Source organism: Cervus elaphus, chromosome 2 (genome assembly GCF_910594005.1).
Source record: "Cervus elaphus chromosome 2, mCerEla1.1, whole genome shotgun sequence".
NCBI lineage: Eukaryota > Metazoa > Chordata > Mammalia > Artiodactyla > Cervidae > Cervus > Cervus elaphus.
In genome coordinates this window covers 1,342,237-1,366,141 of record NC_057816.1, presented here as the reverse complement: position 1 = coordinate 1,366,141, position 23,905 = coordinate 1,342,237, and the positions used below count along the sequence as shown (strand labels likewise).

The following is a 23,905-nucleotide window of genomic DNA, read 5'->3' as shown; positions in this document are numbered from 1 at the left end:
TGTTGGCGTCTTTTGTGTCCGGTGGGGAGGGCACGCTCCCTGTGGAGGCGGGCGAGGAGCTGGCGCGAGCAAGCGGCCCTGCGCTCGCCTCAAAGGGAGGGCGGGCTCAGCCTGGGGCGCCCAGAGCCCAGGCCAGGCCCGGACCCGGACACTTTCGCCTCCTTCCCAGCCTCGTGGCTGAGATTCTGCTGCTGGGGGTGCTAGCTCGTGGGGGGCCCAGCGCAGTGACCAGTGAGGTGGGCCTAGCTCGGGGCCTCTGTTGGGAGCGCCTGCACCAAGGCACAGTTTTCAGGTCCAGGCGAGTGCCCGCCACACTTCCTTAGCAAGTGTTCCACCAGCAGCGGGGCCCCCAGTGTTCCCCGAGCCCCCTGCACCCCTGACGGGCCTTAGGAGGAGCCTGATGGGGCGGGTGGCGCCTGGGCAGCCTGCCTCCCTCCTGGGCCTCCTCGCCAGCCCGGGGAAGCAGTGTCTCCGTGAGTAAGCCCTGCCAGGGCTGGAGCAGGCCAGCCTGGGACCCTGGGCTGGCAGGGCCCAGGGATCCAACACCGGCGTCCCCTCAGGCTGGTCTGGCCTGTTCGCTAGAGGGGGTGGGGGTCGGTCAGAGCAGTTGCAGAGCCAGGAGGTTTTGAGGGATGAATAGGAGTTTCTGAATGCTTGGCGGTGGGGCAGATGCCTCTGGGATGGGTAACTCTGGACCCTGCTTGGAGCCCATCCTCCCGCCGGGGTCGGGGTCTGATGTGACGTTTGTTCTCAGCCGGCAGAGCTGTAGCTGTCACCGGCCTGGCCCCAGGGAGCCTGGAGACCGTACCCCAGAGCCGGGCCCTAGCAGGACCCGGCCTCTTCCAGAATTGCAGGAGGGATCGTGAACACATGCCCAGTGTTCTCTGCACCTGAAATTCGAGCCAGGAGCGGGCAGAGCTCTGCAGGGCTGCAGGGCTCCTGGGAGACGGTCATCAGCGCCAGTGACCTGAGAGCCTGCAGGGCGGAGCTGCCAGGGAGGAGGCCGCCCGGCCCTCACGGCCCCTGCCCCTTGACCGTGCGGGGCCTCTCTGTCCTCAAAGCCTCCCACCCCCCCAGGCTGGCAGGGGCCCCCTCCTCCACCTGCCTCGCTCACTGAGACTCTCGGCTGAAGGCTGTCGGGTCTGCGGGGTGGGGGCCGCGTCTCCTCGCCTCTGGGACACAGGGACGTGACCCCCGAATGCCACATGGGTTGTTAGCGCAGGCTGAGCCCCCAGCTCCCAACCCAGGCCGGCAGGGCACCCGTGTCCTGCCTGGAGTCGGCTCCACCCAACTGGCCGGGCTTCTCTGGCCCCTGGAGTCTGACTCTGGGCTTGGACCCAGCTTCTGTGACCCGACCCTGAGCCTCGAGTCTCTGTCCCAGGAAGGTAGGTGACAGCTGGGTACTCCTGGCCGCAGGCCTGACGGACACCAGGAGGAGCCCAGCACAGGGCCTGGCGTTCCGCTCCAAACGCCGGCCCTCACTCTGGCTGGCTCGGCCCTGCCCTGCGCCAGCCCAGCGGGCTCCAGTGGACACGTCCTGGCTGGAGGACACCCAGTCTCGGGCTGAGCTCTCAGGAGCTGACCTGAGTCCAGCGCCTTCCCTCAGCTGCTGCGGTGAAGGCCCTGTGGGATGATGCATCCCGGGAAGTGGGCTGGGGTGGGGGCAGGGTGGTTGGAGTGGGGAGAGGCAGCCCAGCTCCACCCAGTGACCAGGAGCAGACCCCTGTGGGCCTGGCACCCTCTCCCACGCCCAAGGACCAGCTGGACTCGGGCAGGCCAGCCCGTCGGCCTTGCAGCCTGCACAGCCCTGGGCAGCGCCTGGCCCAGGGAGGCCAGCTGGCATGCCAGGGAGACCAGGTTCCCAGGCCACACACAGGCTCAACGGGCCCCTTAGGTCAGGCGCCACCTGAGATGGATCTGGCCACCCCTGGGCCAGGCCCTTGGAAAGGGGCCGTGGCGGATGGGTGAGGGGAGAACTGAACCCGGCTCCCCAGAAGTCCCATCACCCTCTCACCTGTGGGCCTGGGCCAGCCGAGGGTGTGGTCGGGCAGGGGCGGGGCGTTGCTCCGGGACCCCGCCCCCTGGAAGGGGGTTTTAGCAGCATCTTTAAAGCCAGCTCTTCCTGGGTTCCTGATCAGCCCCAACCAAGGCCAGGCCAGGGGTCAGAGGGCTGGGGGCTGAGCAGGGGAGCGGAGGGCCTGGACACGAGAGGCGGCCTGGCCAGGGAGGAGGCTGCAGACAAGGGCTCGGGCTCAGTGTGTGCAGGGGTTCTCGAGAGAAGGGGCTTCAGAGAGGGCCTGGCACAGGCGGGCCAGGAGTCTGAGAAGGGGAGGAGAGGGGGTCCTGGAAGGACCCAGGCTGGGAGGAGAGGGGGTCCTGGAGACAAGGGAGGTGTGGGTTGAGCCGGTCAGAGCAGAAGCAGCCTTCACAGGAGGAAGGGCTTGAGCGCAGCCTGTGGGGGGAACAGGGGCTGGATGGAGGGGCCAGGCTGCCACAGGGAGGGCAGCTTCATGGGGAGGGGTGGAGGGAGGGGCCGCTGCTGAGAGGAGGACCGCTCAGGAGGGCCCTGCAGGGCGAGGAGGGGGCCGGGGCTTCCCCAGGGCGAGGGTGTTGTTGGGACGACTGCAGGAAGGGCAAGCCATGTGGGGCAAGTGTCAGAGAGAATGGGAGGGAGGCGGGGTAGACGGGGCTGGGGGCCTGGGAGGGGGATGAGGGCGATGGAGCCTGCAGGGCGGCTTGGGCAGGTGGGGGGCCTGAGCTCCAGGGGACAAGTGTCACAGGGCCTGGGAAAGGACACCCGGCCGCAGGGGCAGAGGCCCATCAGCTGAGGGGTCGCAGTCTCCAAGACTAGGCTTCATGAGGGAGCCGCGTTACCTGGGCCCAGGCAGGGCTCTGGGTTTGGGGAGCGTGAGTTCAGATCTGGGGGAAAGTGGGGGCAGGAACTCGGTGGGGGTGGGCTCAGGAAGGACGGAGTCCCGGGCCCGGGTCAGGGGCAAGACTGTGCAGAGCAGGGGCTCGGGTGGTGGCCTGGTGGGGGGCACCCTGCTCAGGGAAGGACTGCAGTTGGGGGCCCCAGGCCTGGGAGGGGCCCGAGACTCACGAGGAACCAGGGCCCTTGTGGGGGCTTGGATAGGAGCGGGGTCCTGTGGGGACAGGCGTGCAGACAGGAGTCTGGCTAGACGTGAGGACTGACTTGGTGAGGACAGGCTGGGGGCCCCTGGGGTCTCTGGGCAGAGGGCTTGGGGAGGCCCAGACGCCCACCGGGCCTGGGACTAGGTGTGTGGGGGCAAAGGCTGAGACGCAGAGAGAGCCGGTGGAGCAGGAAGCTCACCGGGCAGAGAAGGGGCAGCACAGAGGGGAAGGGTCCTGGGAGCTGCGGTGGGAGGCAGCGGGGAGCACAGAAGGGGAAGGGGCTCTCCCGGGGGAGACAGGTGGGGAGCTCGGCGAGGGGCTGGGGGCTCAGCCAGAGGGAGGTGGCAGGGAGCTGGGTGGGGTTCGGGAGACGCAGGAGGGTGGCGCGGGCACCGGGGCTGGGCGCTGCGGGACAGCCCATCCCTGCCCAGCTCTGCCCGCCCGCGAGGGTCGCCGCTTCGGCCGGCGCCCTCAGCGCCCACCCCACCGGCGGGAGGAGGCGGGGAGGTGGCTGCGCCCGCCGCCGCCGCCGCCGTGAGTCAGGCTTGGGCTGCAGCCGCCGGCCGGTCCTGGCGCTGCGGAGGGCGCGCAGGCGGCTGAGGAGCAGCGCTGCCAGTCCGCGCCCCTCCCCGCGCCGCCCCGCGCGCTCCCCGCTCCGAGGTCTGGCCGCCGGGACGCGGAGCGGCGGGACAGCAAGCCACCGGCGGGACGGCGGAAGGACGCGCGCAGCGAGAGCAGGGTCGGGCCCGGCCGCCAAGGAGTCGCCAGTAGGTGAGCGCGCGCCTTCCCGGCGGCGGCTGCGGCAGACCTGGGCCGGGCTGGGGGCCGCGGGGGCCGGGCGGTGGCGGGCGCGGCGGGGTCCCGGCTGCCCAACCCCCGGGGCGGCGCGGGGCGAGGGCGCGTGGTCTGAGAGGGCTCGTTTCGTAGAGTGTCGCTGTGCGTCTGCTCCTGGCACCCGGCGAGTGCGCGCGCTTGGGGTCCCAGCGCCGCTCCGGGCCGGGTCGGGGGGCCGGGGCGATGCGCGCGAGTTCGGAGCCCCCGCGGGCGGCGGGTTCATCCTTCTGCGACTGTGTCGGGGCCTGTGGCGCGGTGTGTGTGAGGGTCACAGTGCGGGCTTGTTTACCTGGCGGCCTCTCCGAGTGCACAGGGTGTGCTGGTGTCTGGAGAGCCGGGCGGCGGTGCTGGCGTTTGTGGCCCAAGCCTCAGCGTGTGCCAGCGTGCAGGTGCTGGGCAGAGCCTGGCGGAGGCCGTGTCATTGTGGGCGTGCGTGCCCTGTGTGTGCGCCGTGTCTGGGTGCTGCTTGCTGTGTTCACTGCAAGAGCCTGTCAGTCGGGGTGCTGGGGTGGCGGGGGCGGGGGGGTGTTGCTGTTGTGTGTCAGTGCGTGAATGTTTGTGTGCAGACGAAGAAGTGACGGGAAGCCCCCGCGGTCCCTGCCAAGGCTGCTCGGAGGGCTTTGGCGTGGGTGGGGGTGGGGAAGGCAGGTGGTTGGCCGGCAGCTGGCTGCCCCTGTGGGATTTCCACGTCCCTGGAGCTGTTTATGAGACTGCAGGGGGAGTCTGTAGGGGCCAAGGTGGGCCCATAGGGTGATGAGGACCCAGCTCATTCTTCATCTCCCCCTCCCTGCAGGCCCAGGGCCCCGGCCAGTGCCCAGCCCCGCTGGGAGCCCCGGCCAGCACCACGGACGGCGCCCAGGAAGCCCGAGTCCCCCTGGACGGGGCCTTCTGGATCCCAAGGCCCCCAGCAGGTTCGCCCAAGGGCTGCTTCGCCTGCGTGTCCAAGCCCCCAGCTCTGCAGGCTCCGGCGGCCCCGGCCCCCGAGCCCTCGGCCTCGCCCCCCATGGCGCCCACTCTGTTCCCCATGGAGTCCAAGAGCAGCAAGACAGACAGCGTGCGGGCTGCTGGCGCCCCCCCCGGCCTGCAAGCACCTGGCGGAGAAGAAGACCATGACGAACCCCGCAACCGTCATCGAGGTCTACCCAGACACCACGGAGGTGAACGACTATTACCTGTGGTCCATATTCAACTTCGTCTACCTCAACTTCTGCTGCCTGGGCTTCATCGCCCTGGCCTACTCCCTCAAGGTGAGCCGGAAGGGTGGAGCAGGGGCCCGGGGGGTCTGGAGAGCCGGGGGGCGGTACTGGCCCCCCTCCCTCACAGAGGAGCCCGTGGGTGCAGCAGGTGTAGCGGAGAGGGTGCGGGACCTAGGGAGATGCAGAGGTTGGCCAGGTAGCTCAGGACAGCAGAGGGCCTGCCCATCCCGTCCTGAGCTGGGGAACCTTCCAGGGTGTCCTGGCAGGGCTCAGCGTCCTCGGGGTGAGGGTCTCTGCGTGGCCAGTTTGGCCTCTGAGGTGGGGACCTCAGTGTCCTGTCCCCTGGGCGGGGACTGGGAATTAGGCCTGGCTGCAGCTGCCCCTGGGCATTGGGATGGAGCCAGCGTGGAGGTGAAGAGAGCTTGGAATCCTTCCCCTGTCGACAGGAGGAGGGCTGACGTCACTGCTGGAGACCTTGTCCCAGCCGCGCACAGGGAGCCTGATGCCAGGCAGGCACTCGAGGGGGGCTGTGACAGTCACGTGGGGAGCTGCCCCCCTCACACGGTTTCCAGTGACCCATCCTGGAGGAGTGGGGCAGGGAGGCCGGGGCAGGGAGACCTGAGTGTGTCCCATGCAGCCTGACCCCACACTCTGGGTGTGCACGACTCAGAAGGCCCTCCCTCACTGCTGTGATGGGAGCTGGCCGGAGAGGAGCAGACAGGATACCCCCGTCCCCCGCTCCCCACCCTCGAGGGTGCAGTGGAGAGAAATGGGCCAGGACGGGGGAGAGCTGTGGTCGACTCACACTTGGGGTCTGGAGATCCCCGCGGGTGTGTCAGGACCCAAGAGCCTGGGGCTGCTGGAGCCCAACCCGCGGAGGGGTGGAGGGAGACCCGGGCCTCCCTCTCTCCTCCGGCCTCCCCAAGGGCTGGGCTCTCGTCTCGCCAGGTCATCCCTTTTCCTGGGCCCAGATTTGAGTGTCCGGGGCCAGGTGCATTTCCCTGATTGCAGCTGCCCGAGGCGGGGGTGGGGAGGGGGAACATGGGGGGTTGCGGGCTGGCACCAGGGGGATGGAGGCTGGGACAGCTCTTCTTGCTGCTCTGAGCATGGAGCACCCCCACCCGTCCCTGCCCCAGCGTCACACAGCCTGGCCACCTGGCCTTCCCGCCTCCTGACTCATCCTCAGGGCCTCCATCACCCCTGCTGCTCACCCGTTCATCTCCAGGCTAGTGTATCCAGCCCTGGGCTCCATCAGACAGGAACTGTGTCCCGTGAGTGTGTGTGTGTGTGGGTACGTGCGAGTGCGCACGAGGGCATGAGTATGTGTGCAAGAGTGCGTGCATGCATATAGGTGTGAGCATGTGTGTATGTGTATGCTTGAGCTGTGCAGGCGTGAGAATGCATGTGTATTTGTATGAGGGTGTGAGTGTGCATGTGTGTGTAATTGTGTGTTCTGTGTATGTGTGCATATAGGTATCAGCGGGCATGTGCATGTAACTATGTGTGGATGTGTGAATGTATGAGTGTGTCTATGCACGTGTGTACAACTGTGTGTGCGTGAGTGTGCTTGTGTTGTGCAGAGGCAGCAAAGGGAAGGAGGTCCCCGGGAATCCAGCAGAAGCGCCCCCAGCCTCAGCTCTGCCTCCGGGGCCCTCCTGCCAGTCCCGCCAGCAGCCCGTGGACCCGGGCACGGCTGTGAAGCTCCTGTGGGCGCCGGTGGGCCCTGGGCAGGTCCATCTGCCGTGGGTTGTAGGTAGGTCACAGGTTTCTGAACTGAATGCAAGGCTCCGTGCTGGGGTAGGGGGTGGGAGATGGTGCTTCTGAGAGGCAGTAGGGGCCCCACAGTGCCTCCAGCCGGGTGCTCCCCTACGTCTTCCCTGGGGGCTCTCAGGGCAGAGGCGTGGGGCTTACTGGGGGGTGGGGGCATGGGCAGCCAGCAAGGCAAGCCCCCTCTGTCCCCGGCAGAGGGGAGGGCGGACCTGCTGGCCCGGGCTCCCGCACCCGGGAGTTCGGCCATCTGTCCATCCAGCTGCACGTCTCCTGGCCTGCCACTCCAGACACTGTTTGCAGCCAGTCATGGGCACTTGCAAGGGCACCTCACGGCCTTGGGGTCAGGAGGCGTTGGCTGGACTCCTGGATCCCTCCGAGCGCTGATCCCGCGTCACTGAGCCCATCCCCTTCTCTACTCGCAGAACGCGGCCAAACAAAACAGCATCCCGGGAGCGCCAGGGGCAGGATGGCCTGCCGTGTCCCCACTGCCCTGTCTGTCCCCACGGCCCCCGCCCCAGGCGCGGTCAGGTCCGTGTGGGCAGGACGGATGGGAGCCTGGGGTCACGGCCTGTGCTGTGGCGGGGGGCGGGGGTGGCCAGACAGGAGCCGCTCTGTCTGCGCCATCTGCTTGTCTGCTTGAGCAGCTCACGACGACCCCCAGCCCCACTTCTTGGTTGGGAGGAGTCTGGCCCCTCCTCCTAGCACTCAGGGCTCCGCACGACCCACTCTCACCTTCGCTTTCTTCTCTTTTCTCCTACCCATTTGCTCACCCCACACCTTCCTCTAGCCTCCCATTAACTCCTCCATCCACACTGTCTAACACACTTTCTTCAGCTCTTCCCCCGACCCCACCAACCACCCGGTCCACCCATCAGCTCTTTCTGTCTAGGTGGCCCACACACCTTCATGGATGCATTTCATCTCTTTTCTTCTCCACCATCTCCCCTTGACACCTTCATCTCCCATTTTCCCTGCATCTGTGTATGTATTCATTTGCCCACACCGATTATCGTACCTGTCACCTTCTTCCACCCCTTCCCTCCCTGACCTGTATATAACCACCATATCCATTCATTAAACTCTTCTAGTCAATCACCCACTCATTAGTTCATTCAAACACTTCATCATCCTTTCACTCTCCATCCATTTGTCCCATGAGTAATAAATAATGTTTAGTGCCTAGTAAGTGACAAGCAACACATGGTCCCTGTCCAGAAGAGCTTTCCTCCTGATCGGGAGTCAGACAGTAATAAAACTTAGGCTTATGTGAGTCAGGTAGTGATGCTAGCTATGAAGAATAAATGAAACATCATCAAGGACATATGGGGTGCTATTTTATATACAGTGAGCAAGGAAGGCCTCTTTGATGAGATGATATTTGTGTATAAACCTGAATGAATTCATGCAGTAGCCATAAATGCATCCAGGAAAGCAGATTCCAGGAAAACAGACTGGGTATTACAAAAGCCCCGAGGCAAAGCCAGGTTCAGGGACCAGCATGGCCGGCATGGGGGTGAGCCTTGGAGCTGGGTCCAGAGCGGGGGGTGTATGGGGCCAGGCCACGTGCATCGTGTCTGCCCCAGTAGGATTTTGTTTTGCTTTGAGTGAAATCTTGGATGAATTTTAAACGAAGAGTCAACATTATGTGGCTTGTGTTAAAAATGATTGTCCTTATTACTGGGGGAGATAGCCCATAAGGACTTAAAGTGTTGGGGAGCTGGGACCCGATCAAGGCTGTTGCCTCAGTCAAGTCTTGGTTCAGAGGGTGGGAGCGGAGAGTGGAAGCGGGTCCTGTATTTTGAAGGGAAAGTCAGTAGACGATCCTGGTGGATTGGACATGAGGTGAGAGAAAAGAGAGACGAGCCAAAGGCTGCTGCTGCTGAGTTGCTCAGTCGTGTCCGACTCTCTGCGACCCCACAGACTGTAGCCCACGAGGCTCCTCTGTCCATGGGGTTTCCCAGGCAAGAATACTGGAGTGGGGTGCCATTTCCTTCTCCAGGGGATCTTCCCGACCCAGGGATGGAACCTGTGTCTCCTGCATTGCAAGCAGATCCTTTACCTCTGAGCCGCCAGGGAGCTCAAAGGATATTCATCTGATGTATTGAGAGAACGAAGGTGCCATTTATAGATGGGGAAGGAGGCTGCAGAAGGGACAGGTCTGCGAGGAAAAGACCCTCACTCACCTCGTCCACCCACCAACGCATGCACTCGGGTTTCCACCCTTTCAACTCTCTACCCGTCCATTTTCTCTCTATAAATTCATATATTCGTCTCCCTTCCTTCCAGAATTTCTCTTCCATGCTGCCAACCATCCCTAGATTCACTGATCCGCTTCCTCATTAAACTCATGTTCCTCCTGTCATTTCTTTCTTCCTTTCCTCCCGCTGTTTATCCCCCAACCTCATCCATCACTGTTACTCTATCCACCCAGCCGGCTCTCTCCATCTCATCTTTTTTCTTCCCTGGATTCATCTGTTTCCCCCCTTACTCATTAATAGCAATCATAGTAGTAACAAAAAGACGGCAAATACCAATAACCACTAAACAGCAATAGTTATTCATTGAGCTTATATATTCCAGGCACCCTTCTAAGCATGTCTCATTCTTTAATTAGATGTAATATTTTATTTAGAGGTAGCAAAACCCTATGAGATTGGTGCAGTTAACTACAGATGAGGAAATGGGGGCACAGAGGTACAAGGTAACTTCCCTGAGGTCACCATCAAGTTCCTTTCTTGGATCCTTTGACTCATTACACTCCTCTTTCTGTAGTCATCACCCTTTTTTTTTTAACTAATTTATTTTTTAATTGAAGGATAATTGCTTTACAGAATTTTGTTGTTTTTCTGCCAAACCTCAACATGAATCAGCCATAGGTATACATATATCCCCTCCCTTCTGAACCTCCCTCCCATCTCCCTCCCCAGCCCACCCCTCTAGGTTGGTACAGAGCCCCTGTTTGAGTTTCCTGAGCGAAACAGAGAATTCCCGTAGGCTGTCTATTTTACACATGGCCATGTAAGTCTCCATGTTACTCTTGCCCTACATCTCACCCTCTCCTCCCCTCTCCCCACGTCCGTAAGTCTATTCTCTGTCTGTTTCTCTGTTGCTGCCTTGCAAATGAATTCGTCAGTACCGTTTTTCTAGATTCTGTATATATGCATTAGAATACGGTATTTATCTTTCTCTTTCTGACTTACTTCATTCTGTATAGTAGGCTCTAGGTTCATCCACCTCATCAGAACTGACTCACATGAGTTCCTTTTTATGTCTGAGTAATATTCCATGGTGTATATGTACCACAACTTCTTTATCCATTCATCTGTCTATGGACATCTAAGTTGCTTCCATGTTCTAGCTATGGTAAATAGTGCTGCAATGAACAATGGGATACATGTGTCTTTTTCAGTTTTGGTTTCCACAGGGTATATGCCTAGGAGTGGGATTGCTAGATCATATGGTGGTTTAATTCCGAATTTTTTAAGGAATCTCCATACCATCTTCCACAGTGGCTGTATCATTTACATTGCCAACAGTGCCAGAGCATTCCCTTTTCTCCACATGCTCTCCAGCATTTATTGTTTATAGCCTTTTGATGATGGCCACTTTGGTGTGAGGTGATATCTCATTGTAGTTTTGATTTGCATTTCTCTGTTGTTTTCCTCTAGTTCTTTGCACTGATCACTGAGGAAGGCTTTCTTATCTCTCCTGGCTATTCTTTGGAACTCTGCATTCAAATGGGAGTATCTTTCCTTTTCTCCTTTGCTTTTCGCTTCTCTTCTTTTCACAGCTATTTGTAAGCCCTCCTCAGACAGCCATTTTGCTTTTTTGCATTTGTTTTCCATGGGGATGGTCTTGATCCCTGTCTCCTGTACAATGTCATGAACCTCCATCCATAGTTCATCAGGCATTCTGTCTATCAGATCTAGTCCCTTAAATCTATTTCTCACTTCTACCATATAATCATAAGGGATTTGATTTAGGTCATACCTAAATGGTCTAGTGGTTTTCCCTACTTTCTTCAGTTTAAGTCTGAATTTGGCAATAAGGAGTTCATGATCTGAGCCACAGTCAGCTCCTGGTCTTGTTTTTGCTGACTGTATAGAGCTTCTCCATCTTTGGCTGCAGAAAATATAATCAATCTGATTTTGGAGTCGACCATCTGGTGATGTCCATGTGTAGAGTCTTCTCTTGTGTTGTTGGAAGAGGGTGTTTGCTATGACCAGTGCGTTCTCTTGGCAAAACTCTATTAGCCTTTGCCCTGCTTCATTCCGTACTCCAAGGCCAAATTTGCCTGTTACTCCAGGTGTTTCTTGACTTCCCACTTTTGCATTCTAGTCCCCTATAATGAAAAGGACATCTTTTTTGGGTGTTAGTTCTAAAAGGTCTTGTAGGTCTACACAGAACCATTCAACTTCAGCTTCCTCAGCGTTACTGGTTGGGGCATAGGCTTGGATTACCGAGATATTGAATGGTTTGCCTTGGAAATGAACAGAGATCATTCCGTCATTTCTGAGATTGCATCCAAGTACTGCATTTCGCACTCTTTTGTTGACCATGATGGCTACACCACTTCTTCTAAGGGATCCCTGCCCACAGCAGTAGATACAATGGTCATATGCAGACGACACCACCCTTATGGCAGAAAGTGAAGAGGAGCTAAAAAGTCTTGATGAAACTGAAAGAGGAGAGTGAAAAAGTTGGCTTAAAGCTCAACATTCAGAAAACTAAGATCATGGCATCTGGTTCCATCACTTCATGGGAAATAGATGGGGAGACAGTGGAAACAGTGGCTGACTTTATTTTTGGGGCTCCAAAATCACTGCAGATGGTGATTGCAGCCATGAAATTAAAAGACACTTACTCCTGGGAAGGAAAGTTATGACCAACCTAGACAGCATAATAAAAAGCAGGGACATTACTTTGCCAACAAAGGTCCGTCTAGTCAAGGCTATGGTTTTTCCAGAGATCATGTATGGATGTGAGAGTTGGACTGTGAAGAAAGCTGAGCGCTGAAAAATTGATGCTTTTGAACTGTGGTGTTGGAGAAGACTCTTGAGAGTCCCTTGGACTGCAAGGATATCCGACCAGTCCATCCTGAAGGAGATCAGTCCTGGGTGTTCATTGGAAGGACTGATGCTGAAGCTGAAACTCCAGTACTTTGGCCACCTCATGCGAAGAGTTGACTCATTGGAAAAGACCCTGATGCTGGGAGGGATTGGGGGCAGGAGGAGAAGGGGACGACAGAGGATGAGATGGCTGGATGGCATCACCGACTCGATGGACATGAGTTTGAGTAAACTCTGGGAGTTGGTGATGGACAGGGAGGCCTGGCGTGCTGCAGTCCATGGGGTCGCAGAGTCAGACACGACTGAAAGACTGAACTGAACTGAATAATGAACGATGTTGAGCATCTTTTCATGTGTTTGTTAGCCATCTGTATGTCTCCTTTGGAGAGATGTCCGTTTAGGTCTTTTTCCCACTTTTTGATTGGGTGGTTTGTTTTTCTGATATTGAGTTTTATGAGCTGCTCGTATATGTTGGAAATTAATCCTTTGTCAGTTGTTTCATTTGCTATTATTTTCTCCCATTCTGACGGTTGTCTTTTCACCTTGCTTTTAGTTTCCCTCGCTGTGCAAAAGCTGTTAAGTTTAATCAGGTCCCACGTGTTTACTTTCGCTTTTATTTCTTTCTTTTTTAAAACATGTTTTGGCCGTGGTCTGTGGCAGCAGGATCCTAGTTCCCTGACCAGGGCTTGAACCCGAACCCCTTGCACTGGCACCATGGAGTCTAAACCACTGCACCAGGGAGGTCCCGTCTAGCCATCACCTCGTGCCTGTTCATTCACTCATCTCTTCCTCTCTATTTCACCACACTTTCTATCCATCTCTCACTTTACTCATTCACTCATCCAACTATACAGCCTTCCTTTCTGCTCTTCTCCACCCTTTCTCCCTATCTAGCCACCCCTTCTATCAATACAGCTAATCATTCATTCATTAAAACTTGGATTCATCAATCCTTCTTCTCTCTCGACTTTTTTCTCCTCATGACCTTGTATCTACCGACTCACACCCCAGCCAGTCATCTGCCAACCATCAGTACATTTCTGTGTCTTCCTTTCATTTATTCATGCTTCCTGTTCAGTCACCTCTCAATTAAGTTGCTCATTCATCCGTCTGTGTATTCGCCCTCCCTTTCTTCCCTCTTCTCCTTTCTCCCAATTACTCACCATATCCACCCAGGTAGTCAGCTCTTGTGCTGGTGTCAATTCATCTATGCACCCATCCACCCATCTTCCCCCCCTTCCCTTCACACACGCTCAGTCTATCACCCCAGTAATACACGCGCTCATCAAAGAGCCGCCCATCCATTTATCCACCTGCTCATCCTCCTGTTTTTCTCATTTCCTTGCTTCAGTTGTCTGGCCCAACTGCTCATCCATCAGTCTGTTCACTTGCTGAAGGGCCTTCCTTCTCTTTCCCTCATCCAGCCAACATTCCCCAACGATCTCTCTGCCCCCAGGCCACGCATCCGTTTATCCATTCCGTTCCTCCATGTTTATTCCTCCTCCACTCATTTCCCCCACCGCCATCCTTCCCTTCTCTTTGGCTTTCTTCTGGTCTGTTTTTTTTTTTTTTTTTTTTTGGGCGGGGGGGGCGGCTACTCTGGGTCTTCGCTGCAGCACATGGGCTCCTCTATTTGCAGCACAGGCTTAGTTGCCCCTCGGCATGTGGGATCTTAATTCCCCAACCAGTGATCGAACCCATGTTCCCTGCATTGGAAGGCAGATTCTTAACCACTGGACCACCAGGGAAGCCCTGTTCCTTCTGCTTTTCTCGCCTGCTCGTCTCAGCCTCCCCTCCTGACTGCCTCCTGCTTCCCGGATCTCCTAATGGGGTGCTCCCAGGCATGGTCCTTGGCCCTTCTTTTCCCGACGTCAGCACTCACTCCCTTGGTGCTCTCGTCCAGTCTCATAGCTTTAAGTAGCATCTTTATGTTGATGCTCCTCCAATTTGTATCTCTGCTCTGGACCTCACCCCTGAACTAGGCTCTACAAAACCTACCTGCTCAAAATATCTAGCTCTATGTCTAGAAGACATTTCTAGCTTCACGTCAAAAATCAAACTACTGAATCACTCACAAACGTTCTCCTCCTGGAGTGTCCTACAACCCCCTTATTCCAGTAGATCAAAAAGCCTTGCAATCATCTCAAATTCCTTTCTTTTTTTATCACACTGCACATCTGATCCCAGTAAATACTGTCAGCTGTATCTTCAAAATAGATCCAGAAAAAGGTCAGTTCTTACCATCTTCATGTCTATTGACCTGACACGACCCACCTGACCACTCACCTGGGATGTTAAGTGAGCCTTTTTTCTGCTTTCTGTTCAGCCTCTGCCCCTGCAGTCTGTTCTCCACACAGCATCCAGAATTACCAGAGTAAAAATGCCAGAGCCTACCATTTTTCTGCTAAAAAGTGCCAATGAAGTCCCGCACAGTGCCTGTGAAGCTCCCCTCCCCTCTGGGTTCTGCCCTCCCCACACTGGCCTCTGGTTGTCTCTGACCTCGGTGCATCTACACCGGGGACGTTTATCTTTAAACACCTGTTTTCCCTGCAGGTGAGCATATGACTGCGTCTCCACGCTCTCCTGGGCTTTACCCAAACATCCCTGCTCTGTGGGTTCTTTCCTGAGTGTTCACAGGAAGTCCATCCACCCCTCCACGCTCCTACCCTCCTGCTCATCTATGTCTCCCTGTGTTAGCTCGCCATCCCTCCTCCCATCCTTCTGGGTAACCCACCCTCCAGGCAGCCAGACATCAGTGCCATCTATCTGCCTAACCCAGGCCCCTGCCTTTTGTCCATACACCCACCCATCCATCTATCCATCCATCCACCCACCCATCCATCCACTCACCCATTCACCCATCCATCCATCTATGCACCCATCCATCTATTCACCCATCCACCTATCCATCCACCCACCCATCCTTCCATCCATTCACCCATCCATTCATCTATCCACCCATCCATCTATCCATCCACCCACTCATGCATCCATCTATCCACCCATCCATCTATCCACCCACCCACACATCCATCCATCCACCCATTCATCCATCCATATATCCATCCATCCACCCATCCACCAATCTGCTGATGCAAAGACTTTCTTTTCCTGCCTCTCTTGTCTCTCTCCTCGCTCCCTTTCTTCCTCCTCCCAGACTCTGCTTGCAGTATGCTCAGACCTGCACCTCTCTGGGCTCGATGGAAGGAGAAGGTGGGAGGAAAGGGGACTCCTAAGACCCGGCCTGGATGAGGCCAGGGGCACCTCCCCAGGGACACTTCTTCCCAGCCAGAGGATCTTAGCAACAGGTCCGCTGCCGCCCGCCGGCTCCCCAGGACTCACTGGACTCCAGGCCACTCCTCTCACCCGGGCATGTGTGTGGCTGTGCTGGGTCTTGGTTGCATCACTCGGGCTTTCTGGCTGCACTGCGGGGGCTTCTCTTGTTGTGTGTGGGCTGAGTTGCCCCAGGCATGTGGTCTTAGTTCCCTGACCAGAGATCTAACCCACGTCCCCTGCATTGGAAGGCAGATTCTCAACCCCTGGATCACCAGGGGAGTGCCCCCTTCACTTTAATAGCCCATCCCAGAGACCCCGGGGGCTGCCTCTTGTCCACCCATGGTGTGTGTTCTCAGGCAATCCCAGCTAACTTTAAATGAGGTGGAACCAGTCAAGTTAGGACACACTTGTGATGGCCATCACCCAGTCACAAACCGTCCTCTGAGGCCAGCTTCCTCTTTCATTTATTTTCCCAGTGCTATTGACACATAGTCGACCTGTGGCACTGAACACACTTCAGGTGTACGTGATGATCTGACGTGTGTGTAGCATGAAGTGACTTCTACAACAGAGTTAGTTAGCACTCCATCACCTCTCATAATTACCTTTTGGTGGGTTTTTTTGGGGGGGTAGTAAGAAAACTGAATTTCTACCCTCTTAGCAACTTTCAAGTACGTAAAACAGCATTAACAATCCATGTTATTTTAAATAGTTTTATGTTTTTAATATTTATTTTGTTGATGTATTTATTTGACTGTGCTGGGTCTTCGTTGCAGCGTGTGAACTCTTGGTTGTGGGATCCCGCTCCCTGACCAGGGATCCAGCCCGGGACCTCTGCATTGGGAGTGTAGAGTCCTGGCCACTGGACCACCAGGGAAGTCCCCTAAATAGTTTTAGATTTACATAAAAGTTGCCAGAAAGGAGATACAGAAACTCCTGCATACCCTTCACCCAGACCCCCAGAGGTTTAGAGTTTACCATATTCACCTCTTCTGCGTGTGCGCTCACTCAGTCATGTCCGACTCTTTGCGACCCCATGAACTACAGCCCTCCAGGGGTTCAGTCCTCCTGTTCATGGGGTTCTCCAGGCAAGAATACTACAGTGGGTGCCATGCCCTCCTCCAGTGGGTCTTTCCGACCCAGGGATTAAGCCACGTGTCTTGATGTCTCCTGCACTGGCAGGCGGATTCTTTACCACTGGTTCAGTTCAGTTCAGTCGCTCAGTCGTGTCCGACTCTTTGCGATCCCATGAATCGTAGCACGCCAGGCCTCCCTGTCCATCACCAACTCACGGAGCTTATTCAAACTCATGTGCATTGAGTCGGTGATGCCATCCAGCCATCTCATCCTCTGTCGTCCCCTTCTCCTCCTGCCCCCAATCCCTCCCAGCATCAGGGTCTTTTCCAATGACTCAACTCTTCGCATGAGGTGGCCAAAGTACTGGAGTTTCAGCTTCAGCATCAGTCCTCCCAATGAACACCCAGGACTGATCTCCTTTAGGATGGACTGGTCGGATCTCCCTGCAGTCCAAGGGACTCTCAAGAGTCTTCTCCAACACCACTGTTCAAAAGCATCAATTCTTCAGCGCTCAGCTTTCTTCACAGTCCAACTCCCACATCCAGACATGACCACTGGAAAAACCATAGCCTTGACTAGATGGACCTTTGTTGGCAAAGTAAAATCTCTGCTTTTTAATATGCTATCTAGGTTGGTCATAACTTTCCTTCCAAGGAGTAAGCATCTTTTAATTTCATGGCTGCAATCACCATCTGCAGTGATTTTGGAGCCCAAAAAATAAAGTCAGCCACTGTTTCCACTGTTTCCCTATCTATTTCCCATGAAGTGATGGAACCAGATGCCATGATCTTAGTTTTCTGAATGTTGAGCTTTAAGCCAACTTTTTCACTCTCCTCTTTCACCTTCATCAAGAGGCTTTTTTAGTTCCTCTGCACTTTCTGCCATAAGGGTGGTGTCATCTGCATATCTGAGATTACTGATATTTCTTCCAGCAATCTTGATTCCAGCTTGTGCTTCTTCCAGCCCAGCATTTCTCATGATGTACTCTGCATATAAGTTAAATAAGCAGGGTGACAATATACAGCCTTGATGTACTCCTTTTCCTATTTGGAACCAGTCTGTTGTTCCATGTCTGGTTCTAACTGTTGCTTCCTGACCTGCATACAGGTTTCTCAAGAGGCAGGTCAGGTGATCTGGTATTTCCATCTCTTTCAGAATTTTACACAGTTTATTGTGATCCACTCAGTGACAGGCTTTGGCATAGTCAATAAAGCAGAAATAGATGTTTTTCTGGAACACTCTTGCTTTTTCGATGATCCAGCGGATGTTGGCAATTTGATCTCTGGTTCCTCTGCCTTTTCTAAAACCAGCTTAAACATCTGGAAGTTCACGGTTCACCTATTGCTGAAGCCTGGCTTGGAGAATTTTGAGCATTACTTTACTAGCGTGTGAGATGAGTGCAATTGTGAGGTGGTTTGAGCATTCTTTGGGATTGGAAAAACACAGGTTATTTGTTTCGTAAACTGAGAGTAAGTTTCAGATCTGATGCCCCAAGCCTCCCCCGCCCCGCCCCCAAAGTCCCGGGCACATTTCCGCCCAGCAAGGACATCCTTGGGCAGTAGCCCCATGCAGTGGTCAGGAATCGGGAACTGACCCGGGCTCAGGGCCACCGTCTCCTGGGCCCTCTGCCCTCACGCCCTCCCTCCTGGCCCGTGTGTCCACTCTCGGCCCTGGCTACTGCTCTTACTGCTCCTTCTGGCTTCAGGTCCGGGACAAGAAGCTCCTCAACGACCTGAACGGGGCGGTGGAGGACGCCAAGACGGCCCGGCTATTCAACATCACGAGCTCCGCGCTGGCCGCCTCCTGCATCATCTTGGTCTTCATCTTCCTGCGGTACCCGCTCACCGACTACTGAGGCCCCGGCAGGCACGCCGGCGGGACACGCGGCCCTGAGACACGGCCGGCACGACGCCGGAGGCCCCGCGGTCGGGGCAGAGCCGGGCGTGCGCCCTGGGCCCCGCGAAGCTGAGCCAGGCAGTGAGGCCGTCGGAAGCTCCGTCCGTCAAGGGGGCGGCGAGCTTCAGGCCGGACAGGCCTCTCTGCCTCCTGGCCCCCCGCCCGTTCCTGGGGGCCCCTGGGTTTCTTCTTGTGCCGCTGCACCCCAGCTTTGAGTGGCTGCCCCCCTCCCTGCCTGTGCCCCCCGCCCGGGCTCCCGGGGCCCCTCAGACCTGACACCCCGCAAGAAGGGCTCGAATGGGAGCTTCCCAGGGTGGGGCGGGGGCCTGCCAGCATCTGGGGGCTCACTGCCCCCTCGACGCCGCCTCCTCCAAGCTGTGACCCTGCGCGGAGCTCTTGTGTCTGTGGACCTCCAATAAAATACCTGCCCAGCTGTGGCCCAGTCTCCTGGCAGGTGGGATTCGGAGGCTTCGGGAACCCCATTCGGGCACTGCCTGGGGGTCCCGAGGGCCGCATCCAGCTGACTTTTCTTCGCCCGCTCTGCAGGATGGGACTGAGGGGGCTTTTGGTGGCTGCCTCCTTGGAGAGGAGGGAAGGGGGGCAGGCACGGCTGCCCGCCTGGCGGAGTCAGAGCCGGCAAAGCCCACCACCAGGCGGGAGCACTGGGCAGTGGCTGCCGCGCCCTGGCCACGCCCAGTCCCTCTCGGGCACCGGAAGCCGAGCAGCGTCCTCCACTCACGCGCTCGTCCCGTGCCCGGAGCGGCCGACGCTGCCTTCCGGTTTCTCGGAGCTGCGGGTCACTGGAGGGACGCAGGCGTCAGGATGCCGTTTCAGGGTTAACATCAGTGCCAGGGTCGGGGGATGGGGGTCGGGCCTGGAACCAGGCGGCTCTGCTTGCGGCCCGTGGGCGCGGTCAGCCTCTGAGGGGCCCTAGGACAGGGGCGCAGGCCCTGCGGGACACGACCGGGGAGGCCCGGTTCAGCCCAGGGTGCTGCAGAGCGGCCTGCAGGCGGGTGGACCCGGGGCCACGGCAGCTCGGGTGTCCAGGCGAGGGGGCGAGGGGGGAGGGGGATGTGTGTCGCCAAGGCAGCCAGGAGCCGCCTCGAGGCCTCCAGGCGGGCCTGGCGCACGCGGGGCTCTGAGGTGGCGCTGAGGGTCAGGGCCAGCTTGGCGTGGACGGAGGCTGTTGCCGGAAGTGGGCATTGGCAGTGCGGGCGTGGGCTGAGAGGGGGGCACTGGGAGGGTCTTGGGGGGCGAGGGGGAGAGTTTGGGGACCGGCTGGAGGCTGGCGGGGGGAGCCAGGAAGGGCGCCCGCGTCTCCAGCGCGGATGGTGAGGCGGGCGGGGCGGCTGAGTGTTAAGACCGGGAGACTGAGGGAGGGAACGGTTTGAGAAGAGACCCCCGCGGGCAGGGCAGTGACCCCGGCGCTTACAGACGGCCCCCGGAGGACAGCTCCTGAAGGGGCCTGAAGACCCCCGGCATCGGGGCCATGAGGGAGGGAGGAGCCAGGAAGGGGTGGCGGTGCTGGCAGGGGCGCCGTGGAGGGGGGCTGGTGGTCACCCCTCCCAGAAGCGGGCTGTGGACCGAGGGGAGAGGGCTGGGGAGGGGGCCAGGTCCCGCGCCTGGGGGCGGGAGGGGGACAGACAGAGGGGGCGGGGCTGGCAGCGAGGGCCGTGTCCAGACAGAGACGCTCGTCTGGGCGATGCTGGGAGGCGCGTGGGCGCGGGCCCAGGAGCCGGGGCTTCCCCTCGGGCCTCGCTCGGAGAAGGGCCCCCCTACCCTACCCCCACCCCACCCCCACCCCCGCCGTTGTGTCTGCTGGGGAAGCAGGTCATCAGGATGGCCACTGGTCTCCGGGGAGGTGCGCGCCCAGCCGGCTTTGGTGGTTGACGGTCCATGGGTACCAGTCATGGCTCAGCTGTGCCCCGCTGCCCAGGGGTGGGAGGGGGACACAGGCCTGGCAGGCCAGGAGGGGCTTCCAGGTGGTGGGCACTGGGGAGTCAAGGTACGGGGGTGGGGCTCAGGACAGTAGCAGCTCTGAGTGCTACCACCCCTTGGCCTGCAGAAGCCCTTCCCTGGGTGTTGGCTGCACCCCCAGGACACGGCCCAGGACTCCAAGTGGAGACCAGGCCTGGGTCTGGAAGCTTCAGGCCAAGCAGGCGAGGCCCAGATGGACAGAGGCAGAGATGGGGTGAGGGAGCTGGGCTCTAGCCGTGAAGAAGAACAGGATCGCTGGGGGGCAGGGAAGGGGAGGGGATGCAGGGACATGGAGGTGCTGAGCCCTGACCCGGGGGGTGGAAGGGGTGGGCTGGAAGGGAGCGGCCAGCCTTCAGGAGGTCTCCACGGAGGGCTGGAGCCGGGGGTGCGGTTGGCAGTGGGCCTGCCGAGCACAGCATCTGGACACCTGGCTGGCCCTGAAGGTCAGTCACAGGCACTCTCAATACTTCCAGGGACAGGCCCAGGAGGGCGCCCACCCGCAGCCCAGGGGTCCCGGGAGGAGTTATGATGGGGGGACTGCAGCCATGGGAGAAAGGCCCTGCCCCCAGCTCCCTTGGCTCATGGGGGACACGCACCGTGGGTCACAGGTCAGCCTGGACTCGCCCCGGTGTCCCAGAGCTCTGTCCTACCCGGCAGGGGTGGGGAAAGTGGACGGGAAGTGCTTCCTCGGCTCACTGTCCTCACGCCTTGGATGCCAGTGGTTGACTGCCCACCGGGGACAGGTCCCAGGAGGAAGGCATTGCGTTCAGGCCGCCTCAGCCAGCTTCTCCCTGGGCCGTGCCTGCCCGGCTCAGGCCTCGGGCTCCTGTCGCCCCGCAGCCAGCAGAGGCGCCCTCGGCTCGTGTCCAGTCCTGGGCAGCGGGGAGCAGGCAAGCAGCCCAGAGGTGCCAGTCCTGCCCCTCAGGCTCAAGGGAGGGTGGAGCCCAGGCAGGGACCACGTGGGTCAGGCGGACCTGCACCCGCACAGGCAGTGGGAGGAACAGGCTCCGCCTCGCTCTCTGGCTTCCAGGTCTGTGTCTTTGCTCGTCCTTGAGGGCTGGGTTCTTCCTGGAGCTTCTGCCCACCCCCCCACCCCCCCTGCCCCTGCACTACCCCTTCTCCTTCCCCGTCTTTGTTTGATTTCTGCAGTGCCTGGCATGCGTGAGCGTTTGCAGTAAGCACTCAACAGTTACATATGAATGAATTGCCCTGGCTCACTCTCTTCCTGTCCCTCCTGGACGCAGCCCCCAGACTCCTGCAGCTTTGGGGGCATCAGGTGGCTTTCCTCCCTCTTGTATGGCCCCCGGTGGCCCAGCCACTGCTCTCACGACCCCCCAGCCTGCAGTCTCCCGTTTAAAAGGATCAGGACCAAGTAGCTGAATGGGGAGCGGATCTAAAGGGCAAGACTGACTGTGTGCATGTGTTTGAGTGTGTGTGTGTGTGCACTTTGCATGTGTGTATGCTCACCTGCCTGCAGGCGTGTGTGTGTTGGGTGGAGGTGCCGTGCAGCCTGGGCCTCTCTTGCTGTGACCACAGCCCCTCAGAGTCCTGCAGGGCCCCCACCCACTTCCAAACCCACTCTAATCCAGTTTGGCTCTGCCGGCATTGGAAACTCACAGAATATTCTTCCTGAATCGTATGCTGTCAGCTCCCCACAGGGGTGCAGAGCTCCTGCTGTTGCCCAAGGACTCCCCCCCGTACAGAATAGAGAAGACCAGTTCAGATGGGGGTACTGGTTGGGGGGGGGAGTCCCAGACGGCTGCAAACCCCAGGCTCACGAGACTCGCTCCTCTGCACCTGACCTGAGGACTGGAGGACAGACGGGTCAGGCATGGGGGCTCTTCTGAGCCACACCCCTACCTCTCAATTCCATCTGCTGAGGCTGGGACCCCAAAGGGGAGTCTCGGGACTGGTTTGACAGAAAGACGTCACCTGTGAGGACAACCAGAGGGGCTAGGAGAAAAGAAGATGGAATCAATTAGGCCACAAATTCAAGACCATCAAAGCCCAAACACTGGTAAATCTCACACATCATTGGAGGGGTGCCAACTCAATAAAATAGGAAGTGAAAAAGGAAAAGTTATAACCGACACCACAGGAATACAAAACATCACAAAAGACTGCTATGAGCAACTCTGTTCTGATAAAATGGACAACCTAGAGGAAATGGACAAATTCTTAGAAAGGTATACTCTCTCAGGACTGAACCAGGAAGAAAGAGAAAATACGAACGACCAGTCACAAGTGCCAAATGGAATCCATGATTTAAAAACTGCCAACAACTCTGGCGGCCCAGCAGCTAGGGCTCTGTGCTCCCAATGCAGGTTTGATCCCTGGTCTGGAAACTAGATCGCACATGCCACAGTGAAGATGGAGGCTCTCTCATGCCGCAGCTAAGACCCAGCACAGCCAAATTATATGTATATATGCCCCAAAACCAGAAAGTCCAGGACCAGAAGGAAGTGGCCACCCACTCCAGTATTCTTGTCTGTAAAGTCGCATGTACAGAGGAGCCTGGTGGGCTACAATCCATCGGGTCGCGAAGGGTCAGACACGACTAAGAGACTTGAGCACACAGATGACTTCACAGGCAAATTCTTTCAAACATTTGGAGGCGATAATACCCATCCTTCTGAAACTACTCCAAAAAATACAAGGGAAGCAACACTCCCAAACTTATGAGGTCACTGTCACCCTGATACCAAAGTCAGACAAAGAGACCACACACAAAACAGAGAAAATCACAGGCCAGTATCACTCATGAACATATATACAAAAAAAAAAAAACCCTCAACAGACTATAAGCAAAAAATCCTCAACAAAAAATATAAGCAGACAGAAGTCAACAATACATTAAAAGGATCACACACCAGGATCAAGTAGGCTTTACTGCAAGGATGCCAGGATTTTTCAGTATCTTCACATCAGTCAATGTGCTGTACCACACGGGGGCCCCCTGGTAGGTCAGCTGGTAAAGACTCCATCTGCAGTACAGGAGACCCTGGTTCAATTTCTGTGTCAGAAACATCCGCTGGAGAAGGGATAGGCTGCCAACTCCAGTATTCTTTCCTGGACAATTCCCATGGGCCCTCCAATCAATCCATGTGATAGACCACATTAACAAAATGAAGAATAAAAATCATATGATCACCTCAGTAGATCCAGGAAAGGCTTTTAACAAAATTCAATATCCATTTATTATTTTAAAAAAAAAACCTCTCCACAGATTGAATATAGAAGGACCATAGCTCAACATAATAAAGGTTGCATATGACAAGACCACAGCTAACTATGGTGTGGTGAAAAGCTGAAAGCTTTCCCTTAAGATCCAGAACAAGACAAGTATGCCTATTCCTACCACTTTTACTCAACATAGCACTGGAAGTCTTAGACACACACAGCAATTAGACAAGGAAAAGAAATAAAAAGAGCCCAAACTGGAAAGGAAGAAGTAAAACTGTCACTGTCTGTAGATGACATGATGTTATACACAGAAAATCCTAAAGATGCTTCCAGAACACTACTAGAGTTCATCAATGAATTCAGCAAATTTGCAGGGTTAAAAATTAATACACAGAAATCTTCTATTCTATACTAACAATGAAAGATCAGGAAAAGAAAGAAGGAAACAATCCAATTTACTATAGCATTAAAAAGAATAAAATACCTAGGAATGGA

At 57.1% G+C, this 23,905-nt stretch overlaps 1 protein-coding gene across 1 annotated transcript; it reads left to right on the top strand.

The window, feature by feature from the left end:
- Positions 1-1,198: 1,198 nt before the first annotated feature.
- Positions 1,199-18,687, top strand: IFITM10 (interferon induced transmembrane protein 10). The gene is given in 6 exon segments (XM_043877231.1): positions 1,199-1,385; positions 1,607-1,831; positions 3,202-3,899; positions 4,760-5,038; positions 5,040-5,213; positions 18,060-18,687. Coding segments are annotated over 6 exon segments (1,713 nt in total). The 3' UTR covers positions 18,210-18,687.
- Positions 18,688-23,905: the final 5,218 nt, after the last annotated feature.